The sequence below is a fragment of the Rhinolophus sinicus genome, chromosome 7 (genome assembly GCF_057876585.1).
Source record: "Rhinolophus sinicus isolate RSI-liver-muscle chromosome 7, RSI-T2T, whole genome shotgun sequence".
NCBI classification, from domain to species: Eukaryota; Metazoa; Chordata; class Mammalia; order Chiroptera; family Rhinolophidae; genus Rhinolophus; species Rhinolophus sinicus.
In genome coordinates this window covers 26,044,768-26,059,274 of record NC_142507.1, presented here as the reverse complement: position 1 = coordinate 26,059,274, position 14,507 = coordinate 26,044,768, and the positions used below count along the sequence as shown (strand labels likewise).

The following is a 14,507-nucleotide window of genomic DNA, read 5'->3' as shown; positions in this document are numbered from 1 at the left end:
AAGAGAAAAAGTAGCTAAGTTATATCAAGACAATGTGACAGGCACATTGCCAGGCCTTGGAAGACCCTGGGCTGATGGTCCCAAGTAAGAACAGTAGATATTGCTCATCCTGATGAATTGGCCCTTGTGCCAGATGGGCAGCATTCATATCAGCAACTGTCAGACCCTCCCAGAACTGGCCATTCCTTGAGAGGGGGGAGGCAGGAACATAAAATTTGGCTCTGGGGTGCATCTAAGTAGATATATAAGACAGACCTCAGGTGGCATATTGATATGGATTGATTTCTGTTTCAAGAGATTGCTATTCAGAAGACTTGCTGTTTCAGGACTCATTTTCAGGATTGGATTGTTTCTGAGTAAGAGATCGGAACTTGCCTCAATGGACAGTAGAGACTTCTTTTGTTGGTTAATTGTCATCATTCTAGCATCTTTGGGAACTTGTATGCAGCTTGCAGCTTGCAGTATCAGAAGACTTCCCAACTTCCAAGAACTACAACAACAGCAACAACAGCAGCAACAATGCCAACAGCAGCAGCATTCTTGGGAACTAGCAAACTAGTTGGGTGTGGGGATGCCTGAGTTTCTCTCAGCTACAGACCTGGCAAGGTTTTGATTTATGAGCTTTCCAGTACCGTTCCCCACCCTGGTTTGTCAAGCTTTTGGCATCTACTGTAATAGTTACTATCCTATAAATCTTGTTACTGCTTTTGGATACTCCTTACTGATGCTATTTGTGTATTTAGCCAAGTGATTTTTGATCAATAGTAAACATATGTTGGGATCTCTTAAACTTATATGTATGTGTACTCCTTTGCCATTGGTATCAACGTATATAGTTTAGTCTTAACCACCTTTACTTTCTGTCATTAGCACATTCTATTAAATGGCTTTGTCTTTTGCAATTGCATAATGCTAAATAAATTGATTATATGTTAATAAATAAATTAATTAGCCCCACTCTAGCCTGTGCCCCCCCTTTTTCTCCTCCCCGCTTGTCATTACAACTCTGTTCCTATAATTAATCAGGCTCCATATATTGAAGGCATGTGAAGTAGTCTGCTTGTTGGGTAGCAAATAATTAAAAACTTTGGTGTACTCTTCTTTTTCTGTCAAAGCCCATTGAGATGATATACAGTCTGGACAAAAGGCCTGCACTCTGTTTCCCACTGTGTTTCTTTGGACTCATCGAAAGAAATCATAGTAGCTCTCTTTTTCCTTATCAAGAGTTGGGGTAACGTTACATATCTCCTAGTTACATCAAAGAGAGTTTGATGATTGGTTTGAAAAATGTCTAAAAATTTCTTTTCAGTTTCTTTCACAAAGCAATGTCAAAGAGAAGGCATACTTGATTGGTCTTATTGATCTCCTTTACAATGAAATATTTGTTGTTATTGATTAGTTCTGTGATTTCTGCACTGTAAAGAAAGTGATATGGTCAGTTCATCAGTGAACAGAAATAGTGCTGATCCTAGATTTCAACCTTGCATGCTGTGTGTTAGAAACATTTTTATTGAGTGTCCAGTTTATGAAGTTAAGATAGGAATAAAGTTAGCAGGGATTTCCCAGTCTAGTGATCTGATAAATTGTTGCCCCACTCAGTCTGTCAACATGTCTTTCCCATGTTTCCTCTTTTTCTCTCATTAAGTTGTAGTTATGGAATAACTCTGTCTGGGAGTATTGCTGCCTCAGGTTGCTATGAAGACAGAGCAATAATAGATATGAAAGTAAAAGCAGCTTTGTTTGCCTCCTCTTATTACTAACAAACATTGACTTACACTCAGGACTTCAAGTATAACTAAGGCAGGTGGAATGACAATAAGAGGATTTTAAAGACATATGCGTCTAATGTCTTCAACACTCCAGGTAGGCATGGAGTCCAGCTTCCCTTATTCTTACCTATTTAGCACCTGTTTTTCAACGGAAATATTTGTGAGGATTACAATCAGTAGTTTTCTCCAATGCTGTTTCATTTGAAAGTATTATTTGTGAGTTCACATACCCTAAATGGACACTTGTTCTAAAATTTCTAACTGAATATAAACCATTTCAATTTTATGTCTTGAATGAATAGCTTATAGATTTCTGAAATGGGCATTAATTTACTTCTATTCATTTAAAGATATAGAGCTTAAATTCCTGTTGTTTAACCATTGCTACAAGGTCACAAAAGAAATATAAGATTGCAGATGTCTTCTGACAAACTGCAGTTTTAAGACGTGGGGGCTCATGTAAAAATAGAGTCGCACCAAACTATTTTGAACATATTTACATTGAATGTGTTTACCCCTTTCCTGGCAATTCCTTTGGATTGAGATGACGAGGCAAGCAGTTTGGAGAAGAAAGGGGATGAGAATGAAGTCTGAGCCTGAAATGGAGTGCATAAACAGAGATTTCCCAAAGAGTGTTTTTTAGTTTTTGTTTGTTTGTTTTGTCATTCAGGTGGTGGCAGGAGTGTCCTTAGGGCCTCTGTTAGAATGAAATAGAAAAGTAGACCAGAGAGAAATTCAAGATGACAAAACAGAAAGACAATAAGTTTGTAATTTTTGCTAAGAGTCATCCTTATGTAATCTCAGTAATTTCCAATAAGCAAGATGGTGACATACATGTGCATACATTCCAAATATAGTGCATGCATCTCATAAAACACATGTATTATGCATCATTTTATAAATAACTTGTGGCTTGTACAATTGTCATATCTCCAACATTTCTGTGCATGATCGATTTCTCTGAAGACTGAAATTTGAAGCAATTAATTTTTTAAAAAATTTAATGTATTTTTCAGTTTCCAGTTGACATACAATGTTATATTAGTTTCAGGTGTACAACATGGTGATTAGACATTATGTATCATATGAAGTGATTACCCCGCTAAGTCTAGTATCTGACACCATATAGAGTTATTACAATATTAGTGACTATATTCCCTATGCTGTATTTTATATCCCCATGACTATTTTTATAGCTGGCAATTTGTATGAAGTAATTATTGAGTAACAAAATGCAGAAATATTTTTCTTCATATATTTAGCAACATATAAGGCAGATTGTTTTGTCCCTAATCATTTAATACATTATATTTAAGACATACACATTTTCAAGTATTTGAAATTACCAGAATCTCAAAGAAACTGCTGTTTTTCCATGGCAGTACAGCTGTGTTTTTCCCTGTGCAAATTTCAATTACCAAGTAAATGCTGGCACAGCCTATTTTGGTGTCCCCAACAGTGATGCTAATGGTATCAGAGTATTTATACTGAACTCAGTGAGCATCACAGGCGGATGGATTTTAAAATTCAAAATAACATTTAAATGACTCCTACAATAGAATTAAATGACAGTATATGACAGGAAACAGCACAAGCTGTTGTAAAATATTTACTTCTTAGGTTTATATTATGCAAACATGTTTTGTATCTATATGTACAATACATATAAACAGATATTTAGCAACTGTATGCTGCAACTGTGAATCTAATAGAGTGTGATAATGTTTAACTTTGTTTTTCAAATCTTGACAATTCATTTTATGTAAGATAATCTTACACAGAATTCTAAAAAAATAAGGAAGTGTTACAATTTCTCTCTTTTCCTTCAGGAATACTACTTAAATCTGGTGTATTTACAAACTAGATATTTATGTAGCTGTGGTTTTAATATTATAAATTTAGAATAAATATGTGCATTAGTTATTTCAGTCCAATATGATTAAGCAAAATATTATCATCTGTATGGTATTTTAAACACTGGATTTTCTTAGATAAATATGGAGATTTTCTGTACCTCACTCTTCTGCATCAAATATATCAAAACTGTACATAAAAATATACTACAATATTTTCATCCTATAAAATATGTCTTTTTCCCCCTTCCTCCAAAATTTAAAGTGAACTTATGTGCTATAAGGTGCAATGACTCCATTTTATCAATATACTTTTCATTATTGATGGAAGAAAGGGGTTCATTCAAACATCAATGTCTCATTTAAATACTTTAGGGCCTCAGTAAACATTTGATTACATTTGGTATGGTAATTGAATATTGCTCATTTGACAGTCACTGATGATCTCTGAAGTATAACCAATGAGAGAACTGCAGAAACTGGTGGCAAGATTGCTTAGACCTTGACATTGTGAGCTTTTTGGTTGTGGTTTTTATCATGCTAAGCAATGAGAAGAGTGTAGAAAACTGCAGTGATATCACTTTTGTTAGCAGAGTAACTAGAAAAAATACTGTGATGGTTATTATGCTGACTAGATTTAGGACTGAGTAATTTACATATATTATTTCCTTTTTCAAATTTTCCTTATATTTTTTTATTCTTTTTAATTTACTGTGAGCCATTTGTCTTCTCACTAGTTTGGTAGTCTCTGGAACTAAAGGGCTTTATCATCTTTATTTCAATATTGCATATTCTATATGGTGTTTTGAATATGGTAGACACTTGAAATATGTTTGTTGAATTGATTCAAATTCCATATTCATTAATATCAAAAAGAAAATATGCACAAGTAACTTAGAAAAATGCAGCCTTACTAATTTAGAGAGAAGTTATGTACTCCATTTTATCTTGCTTTTTGGTACCCAAAAGGACTCTGTCTCCAAGCTCCCTCTCAGAAGGAGAGCAGCGTGTTGGTGCTGTATCGCTGGAGTCTATAGATAAAGGGGTATGTGGAAGCTGAGTGATGATGATTATCATCTCAAAATTTCTATGAGAGTCAAATATGCTTTTAAAACAATTATTAAATATTTGTCATTAAAAAACAGCTAAACAGCTATTGAGCTTCTTGGAAAATGGCCTAGTTGGAAAAAATGGAGAATTCATTTACATGTATGCATGTAGTTTTACTTGTCAATCTATTATATATTAGCTGTGATGTCTAAGCAAGTCACTTAACTTTTAAATGTTTTCATATTCTCATTTGTAAAATAAAAGGCAATAATTTTGGCCTTGTTTACTTCATGGGTTTTATTTTGTAAACCTGAGGCTGTATTGTAACTTGCACACGTGGTGTCATGTTACTCATTTACATAAACATGAATCATTAAACATAAAATTGAATGTAAAACTTTTAGGAAATACAAATGAACAAATCAAAATAATTTATTGGTCAGATAATTTGGTCTAATATTCACTAGAGAAATATTGTCATATTGAATTATTGTTGGACTATTTTAATAATGTTGCATTATGTGTCATTGTCATCTCCGACAGTATAGTGTTTAAAGAACCATTGATGTGTGTGTAGGTTAATTAAGAATGATAGTGATTTCAAGACAGGACAGGTGGAGCTCCTGCTATTACATTATACAGCCAGCTTTTACCATGTTGGTTTAGTTTTGTTTCTATGATTTAAAATATAGTCTATAGCTAAGATTCAAGCTTATTGTTCATCGTGCTTTTGTCCAGTACAAGAGTGAGATGATGAGATTGAAAACTGTTCTTCTCTATTTGTTGGCCTGAACAAATCTAAGAACCATGGAACTTTTAAGATCATCTAAAAGCATGATGTCAAGGGTTAAATGAACAGTGGCCTTGTGTAGGAGTTGCTTAGAGAAATTGTGACCCAAACAAACAAACAAGCAAACAAACAAGAGTAAAAATAAATAAAAACAGTTGTCTTCATATCTATTTAAAAGAAATGGCTAATTCTCTAAAGAACAGGCGTAATTGTTGCAACATTTATGTACATATCTGTCTATCTATATATAGCTTGATAGATATAGCTATCTCTTCTAAGTTCTGGGTTTTCATTTCAGTTTAATATGTTCTTCTCACTCCTAGATTTTACATGGAATCCTCTGTATAGTTTCTTACAACATTATTTCCGTAGTATTATTTACATTTAACTCTTCAATTCATTAAGATGTATTGTTAGTGTACTGTCTAAATAGTATCCCAGTTTGTTTTCTTCTAAAAAAAAGCCATATATGCCTGCCACATTATTGATAAATAAACACTAGATTTAAAAAAAATACCTCTATTATATATTAAAAGTTCAAGAGCATTACGATCTATTCTGGATATCCTATCCATTTCTACTGATCATACTGTGCATTTGTATATCAACAATATATTTATTTGACTATATGTCTTAACAGCATATAGTTTCAATTTCTCCTAACTACTGCTCCTGTTTTTTTAAAAGGATTTCTTGATTATCCGGGGGATATTTAAAACATTTTGTTGACTTAAATGGTTATTACAGAAAATTTTATCAAGCATAAAGTATATACTCAAAAAGGTACAGATTTTTTTCTGTCTTTCAATAAGTATTTGCAATTTACTATACCTATTTGTTAAATCGCTACAATGTATGCCTACATGTTAAATCCCTACAATTTTTATAGTTTTTTCAAATAGATTTTATAGATTTTTTTTCCTCAGTTATAGTTATCTTACATAAACCTACCTTAACACATTAATATGTAAATTCTAATTAGTATTTTAATTTTACTAGCTGATACAGAACATAGCTGAAAAAGCTAGATACCCATAACTGACCTTTTATTAAAAACAAAACAAAATAATCTCTTTAGGGAGAGATTTTATAATTTAAAAAATTTATTTTTCTTGGTTATACTTGAACAAACCTTCAAGATTGAAGTACAAATGTAAAGTTTTAAAAGAAAAGCAGTTCCCCATTGTCTATTTCTGCAGCAACTATATTTCACTTATGCATGTCCAATTCTCATGTTTACACTTAAGATGCTTATACTGTTATTTGTTGATTACTTAACTCTAGATATTATTTATTGTACACTTACTATAGAACGTAAGTATTTAGTGATTGCATTCTATAGCTTCATGTTTCACTGAGTCATAACCTCCCAGTATAGTCATGTAATAATGATAATATCAATATTAAATGTCAGTGCAAAACATAAGCCACATTTATATATTCATACTAAGCCAAAAATTGAATGAAAAAAAGTTGGAACTTTGAATGGGATTGTCTTGAATTTACAGAAAAGCAGTAGCAAATTGAAATGTTCATAATATTATGTCTAGCAATTCAAGGCATAGCATATCCTTCCATTTATTTAAAAATTGTTATATTTATTTGATATTAAATCAAAATAAGTTGGTCTTTGTATATTAACTTTGTATCTATGTTATTCCATACTAAACTTGCTTGCTAACTCACCCATTAATGTCTCATGTAACCATGCCTATAAGTTCTTAAGTGTTTTCTATATTCTAAAAAATGTTACCTCTAAATAATCAGGGTTATTTTCTTCTTCCAAGTTTTATATATTTTATTACTTTATTTTTGCCTTATTGAAGTAAGACCTGAAGAAAGATTAAGAAAAAAAAGAGATAGTGGACATTTTTGCTTCATTCCTGATCTCAGAGAGAACTGCTTCAGTAATTCACCATTAACTATAGTATGTCTTAAATTTTTTTGCATATACTCTTTATAATATGAATACCCTTTGTATATTCAGTTTTCTATGAGTTTTTATGAAATAAATTTTGTGAAATGCTTCTTTGCATCTATTGCATTAAATATATATGTGTGTATATATATATGTATATATATATAATACACACATATATATATATATATGTATATCCTTTTATCTACTGTTAATGTGATGAAATATATCGTTTTCTTGCATGTGTATCTGTATATTCCCTGTCGTTCAGACTGAGTTAATTTTATTGTTCTGTCCTCATGTTTAATGATGCTATCTTGTCTGTTTCACTCTATTATAGAGCCAATCCACTATGGTTTCTTTTTCATTTATATTATTGTATTTTTAGTCTTATAATTTTCATTTGGTTATTTTTTATACATTGTCTTTCTTTGATAAAACTTAGCAATTATTCATTTGTTTCAAGTGAGAATTTGTAATTTCTTGTTGAAATATCTTATTGCATATTGCATATTATGTTAAGAGACTGGCTCTTATTTAAGTTTATTTTTTTTTCTTTTTAAAAGAAGGAATTCACTCTGTTTAGCACAAATTCCTTGTCTAATTTTGTAGCCTTTGTTTCATTTGACAACATAATATTTACAGGCTGTTTGTTACTACTTTGATCTGATTGGTTTTCTTTTTGTTATTGGGACTCCTACTGCTACCTGCTGGTGCTGTTTGAGGAGGTGAAAATATCATTCCCAGGTGGATCCCTGGTGCCACTAAGTGGACAAGGCATGCTTTACCCAGCAGAAAGTAGATAATTACTCCATTGGGTAGGAGCATTTAAGATATCCCTCCTCTGTCCTCCTCCTGCAGTCTGGGGGTCCCTAATTAGTTCTTTATTTTCATTCTATCTTTCAGAGTTCTACTCTGATTGTCTCTTGCATATTTTTTCAGTATTTACAGTTGTACTTATTTAGGAGGGACAGGGGAGATGAATCTGTGTTATCTTGTGACAGAAGTTATTGTAAATCATCTTGACAACCAATTCTTTTCTTTTTAATTGAAATTTATTGGAGTGACAATGGTTAGTAAAATTACATAGGTTTCAAGTGTGCAATTCTGTAATACATCCCCACCATATCACAGTGTGTGTTCACCACCCAGAGTCAGTTCTCCTTCCATCACCATATATTGGACTCCATTTACCCTCTTCTGCCACACTCCTGCCCACTTACTCTCTGGTAACCACTAAACTATTGTATGTGTCTATGAGCTTTTGTTTCTTTATTTGTTTGTCTTGTTCCTTTGTTGCTTTCAGTTTTATATCCCACATATCAGTGAAGTCATATGGTTCTCAACTTTTACCTTCTGACTTATTTTGCTCAGCATAATATTCTCAAGATCCATCCATGTTGTCAAAAATGGTACTATTTCATCTTTTCTTATGGCACAATAGTATTCCATTATGTATGTACACCACAACTTCTTTATCCATTCATCTATTGAAGGACAAGGACATTTTGGTTGTTTCCTTGTCTTGGCCACCATAAATAAAGCTGCAATGAACATTGGAGCACACAAGTCTTTATGGATAAGTTTTTTCAGATTTTTTGGGTAGATACACAGGATTATGGTTCATATGGTAATTCTATTTTTAATTTTTTGAGGAACCTCCATTCTTCCATAGCTGCTGCACCAATCTACATTCCCACTAACACGGTATGAGGGTTCCTTTTTCTCCACAGCCTCTCCAACTTTTGTTATTATTTGTCTTGTTGTTGATAGCCATTCTAACTGGTGTGAGGTGATATCTCATTGTGGTTTTTATTTGCATTTCTCTGATGATTAGTGATGTTGAGTATTTTTTCTTACGTCTATTGGCCATTTGTATGTCTTCTTAGGATAAATGTCTATTCAGTCTCTGATCATTTTTTAATTGGATTGTTAGGGTTTTGTGTTGTTGGGTTGTATAAGTTCCTTATATATTTTGGATATTAGCCCCTTATCAGAGGTGTTGTTGGCAAAAATCTTCTCCCATTCAGCTGGTTGCCTCTTTATTCTTTGATGGTTTATTTTGCTGTGCAGAAGCTTTTTACTTTGATATAGTTCATTCACTTATTTTAGCTTTTACTTTCCTTGCCTTTGGAGTCAAATTCATGAAATGCTCTTTGAACCCATGGTTCATAAGTTTAGTACCTGTTTTCTTCTGTGCCGTTTATTGTTTCAAGTCTTATCTTTAAGGTCTTTGATCCATTTTAATTTTGGTACACGGTGACAGATAGCAGTCTAGTTACATTCTTTTCCAACAAATTGCAGAAGTGGCTTTCCAATTCTCCCAGCTCCATTTATTGAAGAGGCTGTCTTTTCTCCAATATGTTTTTTGCGTCTTTGTCAAAATGTATGTGTCCCTATTTATGTGGATTTATTTCTGAATTCTCAATTCTATTCCATCGAGCTGATAGTTCTTTATTTATTTTCTGTTTGGATGACCTATCCATAGCTGTCAATGATGTATTTAGGTCCCCTACTATAATGTGTTTTGGTCAATTTCTCCCTTTAGTTCTGTTAGTGGTGGCTTGGTATATTTCAGTGCTCCCTGATTAGGGGCATAAATATTGATGATTGTTATGTCTTCTTGTTGTATAGTCCCCTTTATCATTATGAAATGTCCATCTTTGTCTTTTGTTACCTTTTTTAATCCTGAAGTCTGTTTCATCTTATATTGATATGGCTACACCTGCTGTTCTCTGGACACCATTTGCTTGGAGTGTCAATTTCCACCCTTTCACTTTGAGTCTTTCTTTGTCCTTGTATCTGAGATGTGTCTCTTGGAGGCAGCATATGGTTGGGTTTAGTTTTTTGATCCAATCTGCTACTCTGTGCCTTTTTATTGGTGAGTTCAGTCCATTTACATGTAGGGTGATTATTGATATGTGAGGATTTCCTGTCATTCTATCTTTGGTTTTCTGGTAAGGCTGTGTCTCCATTGTTCCTTTGCTTTTTTGTACCTGTCTATTATTTCAGTGTGGCGATATTCTATTATTTTCCCTGTTTCTTCTTTTATTATGTTATATATTTCAGTTCTGGATTTTTTTTTATTTTTTATTTTTGAGTGGTTACCCTTAAGTTTATGTAAAAGAAAGTTTCATATTTAGAGGAATCCATTTTCTTCAGGACGCTTATTTTCTCCATTCCCATATTCCGGTTCAGGCCTTTGCTCTCCCCACCCCTCCTTTTATTTTGGTCACAAATTATCCGTATTTATGTGGCTCGAATAGGCTCCTTCAGTATTTATTGTAGTATGGTCGTGTGTTAGAAAATTCCCTCAGCTTCTGTATGTCTGGAAAGGTTTTCTTTCTCCTTCATATCTAAAAGATATCTTTGCTGGATATATTATTCTTGGCTCATAATTTCTCTCTTTCAATAGTTTGCATATTTTATTCCACTCCCTCCTGGATTGTAGAGTGTCCGCTGTAAAATATGATGATACCCTAATGGACTTTCTTATGTAGGTTACCATTTTCTTTTCCCTGGCTGCCTTGAGGATTCTTTCTTTGTCATTAATTTTGACAGCTTCAACACAATGTGCCTTGAAGAAGGCCTGTTGGGATTGAGGTAATTAGGTGTTCTATTTGCTTCTTGGATTCGAGGGTCCAGTTCTTTCCACAGGTTTGGGAAGTTCTCATCGACGATTTGTTTGAATATGTTCTCTGTTCCCTTCTCCTTTTCTTCTCCTTCTGGTATGCCCATTATTTTTATATTGCTCTTTCTGATGGAGTCAGAAAGTTCTTGTAGATTCTTTCATTTCTTTTAACTCAAGTCTCTCTCTTCTTCCATCTGTGTAATTTCCATATTTCCATCTTCGATGTCACTGATTCTTTCCTCCATCTGGTCAACTCTACTACCTAAGCTGGATATTCATCCTTTTTTTCTTCTATTGAGTTCTTAATCTCCAGAAATTCTGTTTGGTTCTTTTAACAAATTTCAATATCTTTGGTAAAATGTTCATGTTCTTTGATTGTGTTTCTGAGTTCATTAAACTGTCTGTGTTTTCTTGCATTTTGCTAAGGTTTTCAAGAACCACAATCTTGAATTCTCTGTCATTTATGTCACATATTTTCATGTCTTTAAGTTCATTTTCTGGATACTTTTAATTTTGTTTCTGAACTGCCTTCTTACCTTGTTTATTCATGGCAATTAGTGAATTATTATTTCTCTTCCTAGGTATCTACAGGAGTGGGTTCTGCAACAGGTTGATAGTAAGACGTCTTTCTTTTGCTTTCCAGTAGATGTTGGTAGAATGCTTTATTTTCTTTCCAACTACAGCTTTTATTTCTCTCTCATGCTGTAGTGTTATATTTTCTCTGCACTGCTCTGGCTTCTCACACAATGTGGGTATTTTCTGGAAGGTGGCTTCTCCTCTGTGAGCAGGTTGTCTGCATCTCAGGACACCACCTCCATTGGGGGATGTGGAAAGCTTCTGAAGTTCTGAAGCTCTTCCTGCACCAAATTCAAGCCTGTGTGTTTCAGTGGCTCTGTTTACCCTGGCAGGGTTTAGCCCTGATAGGTGGGGCAGGGGCGGAGTGGGCTGTGAGAGGTGACTGTGATCAATGGCGGTGACTGCCACCACAGCCAGTCCTGCACACAAAGCTCTCTCCCCTTTGCCAGAACTAGTTGGGCTGCAAGACTGTGGCTGTGGGCCACAGTCCTCAGAACTGCAAATATTCTGTTGTTGTTTTTTTATCTGACACTCCTACTGTTCTTCTTCTAGCACCGGGCAGGTGGGCGTGGGGCAAGCTCTGGGAGGGTGGGAGGGGGTTGATTAGGCTGTGTGCCTATGCTTTCCCTCCTCTGCTTGGCAGTGAGGGCTAAACTGCCGTTTTCATCCCTTTTCCCTCAGTCTTTGCTCCAAGGTCTCTTCCATGAGGGTTAGGTTCAGCTCATTAAAGGCTGCTACCTCAGGTGGGACTGTGGGCCCTCAGGGGAGCACTAGCAGTCTGAGTGATTCCCTCTCCCCTGGCTGCGATAGCTCCAGAATACAGGCAGCTCAGAGCTCTGGTCTGGGTCCTGCGCCCATGAGACCACTTCTCCGCACTTCCCACTACAGTCCTCCCCGCTCACCCAATTTCCCTACTTTTAGGTGACTTCAGTTGTGCATCTCTTAGTCTTGCCTATCTGCTGTCAGGCAGTCCTTTGTGGAATTATAGTTCAAGTTGTTGTAAACTCCAGGGGAGATTTCAAGAGGCTCACCTCACACTGTCGTTTCTGTGATGTCATCCGAGCATCTTTTCTATGTTTCATTAACAAATTGTGGTCCCATGTTTATTAACGGCTACTTATTAATTATTCTTAATTCTTCTCTTAGTTTATGTGAAATGTTAAAAAATTAAATATACTTACATCTTTTCCAGGTATGTCTTCTATAAATAAATCCACAGCTTTTTGTAATCCTAATATTTTTTATACTTCTCTTGGATTAGTTTTTTGAGAAATTTTCTTTATTTTAACTGGTCGATCTACACGTATTAATTACATTTGGGAAATGATGAGAGTTATTGATAATAATAGTCTTCATTATAATTCTAACTTGTCAAGAAATGAAACATAAATTATGCAATAATATAATAGGAAAATAATACCTTTTTTTTTTTTCCAGTGGGTTTGAGTGAATTGGGGCAATTTTGTTTAATTAAAGTTAGCACTCTGGACAATATCTGCAGTCATTTATTTGTATGTTTCCAAATGTTGCATAATAGATGCTCAATAAATATTTATTAATTTAATAAATACACCGGTTTGATCACTACATCATTTTGTAGACTTCACGATCCCTAGTATTTGCCTAATATAGACCATGGACTCAAGACAACCTCAGTAAATGTGAATGGAAGATCATGACACTGACTGAACAGGAAACCATAGAATGGTAAAAAGAGGAATGTTATTGACTGTATATCTATAATGTTAGATCATTTATTCTCTCTGTCTTTCATAAAATGTTTCTGACCACCAGGGAACAATGAAAGGAGGGAAAGACAACAAATAATTTCAAAGTTTTATGATCATCAAAAATTTGTGGACATACTGATAATGGTGTCATTTTATGCTTTTTTATTTTAGGTTCAAGTTCTTCGGAATGCTGGAGAAGAAGTGACCCTAACAGTGTCTTTTATAAAAAGAGCGCCTGCTTTCCTCAAACTCCCACTGAATGAAGACTGTGCATGTAAGCATTTATGAAGAATAGGTAAAATACTCATCATATTTACATTCAAAGTATTATTTCATGACAGTAATTAGTAATTTCTTTTTAATATTGGGATTTCTGCCTGAATACAAACATTTTTTATGGCATTCTGTTATTCTTATATAAAGAGAACAGATGTAACTTTTATTTCAAAATATACTCATTACATTTACAGTTATTTTTAATCTATAATTGTAGAAGTATTGTGTGTTTGAAAATAAATATATCAAATATACACATTGTATATCTTTATTAAATTTTATTAATAATATTTGATGAATATATTTTCTTTAACTAGAAAATGATATACACTTATTTGACTAGTTACTTGCTAAAAAGCATTTACATGTAAGTTGTCCTGATAAAAAAATTGGAAGATTGCAGGAAGTACCAGTCTACGTGGAAGTGTATTAATTTTCATAAGAGCTACTTAAAAATATCAATCATTTGCATATTATGAAATGGAAGGTATGTTTTCTAATGTTTTTGATAGAACAATATTTTTTAACTGAGGTATAATTTGCATACAATGAAATTAAAAGATCTTAAATGCATAGTTGGAATGGTTCTGACAAATACACACATTTGCTTACTCCACACTCCTTTAAATCACAAATAATTCCTCTGTGTCTTTTCCCAGTAAATAACACTGCCAGAAACATCCATTAACTTCATTTCTTATCATCATATATTATTTTTGCTTCTTCTAAAATTGTATAGAATGGAATCATATTGTATTTATTCTTTTTGTCTGGTTTCTTTCATTATGTATAATCACTTGTTACATATTTCTGTAGATTATTCACTTACATTGCTGTGTAATACTCCATTATATGAATATAGTAAAGTTTGGTAATGCATTCTCCTGTCAATAGACACCTATCTTTTACCAGTA

The 14,507-nt window shown here is 33.7% G+C and overlaps 1 protein-coding gene across 9 annotated transcripts in view; it reads left to right on the top strand.

Moving 5' to 3' along the window:
• Positions 1-14,507, top strand: part of SNTG1 (syntrophin gamma 1) — an 817,517-nt gene that overhangs the window by 593,790 nt on the left and 209,220 nt on the right. For all 9 annotated transcript variants that reach the window (XM_074318426.2, XM_074318425.2, XM_019712572.3 and 6 more), the window contains one exon: positions 13,489-13,591. In XM_074318426.2, the coding sequence (XP_074174527.1) occupies positions 13,489-13,591 (103 nt within the window). The remainder of the gene's footprint in view (positions 1-13,488; positions 13,592-14,507) is intronic.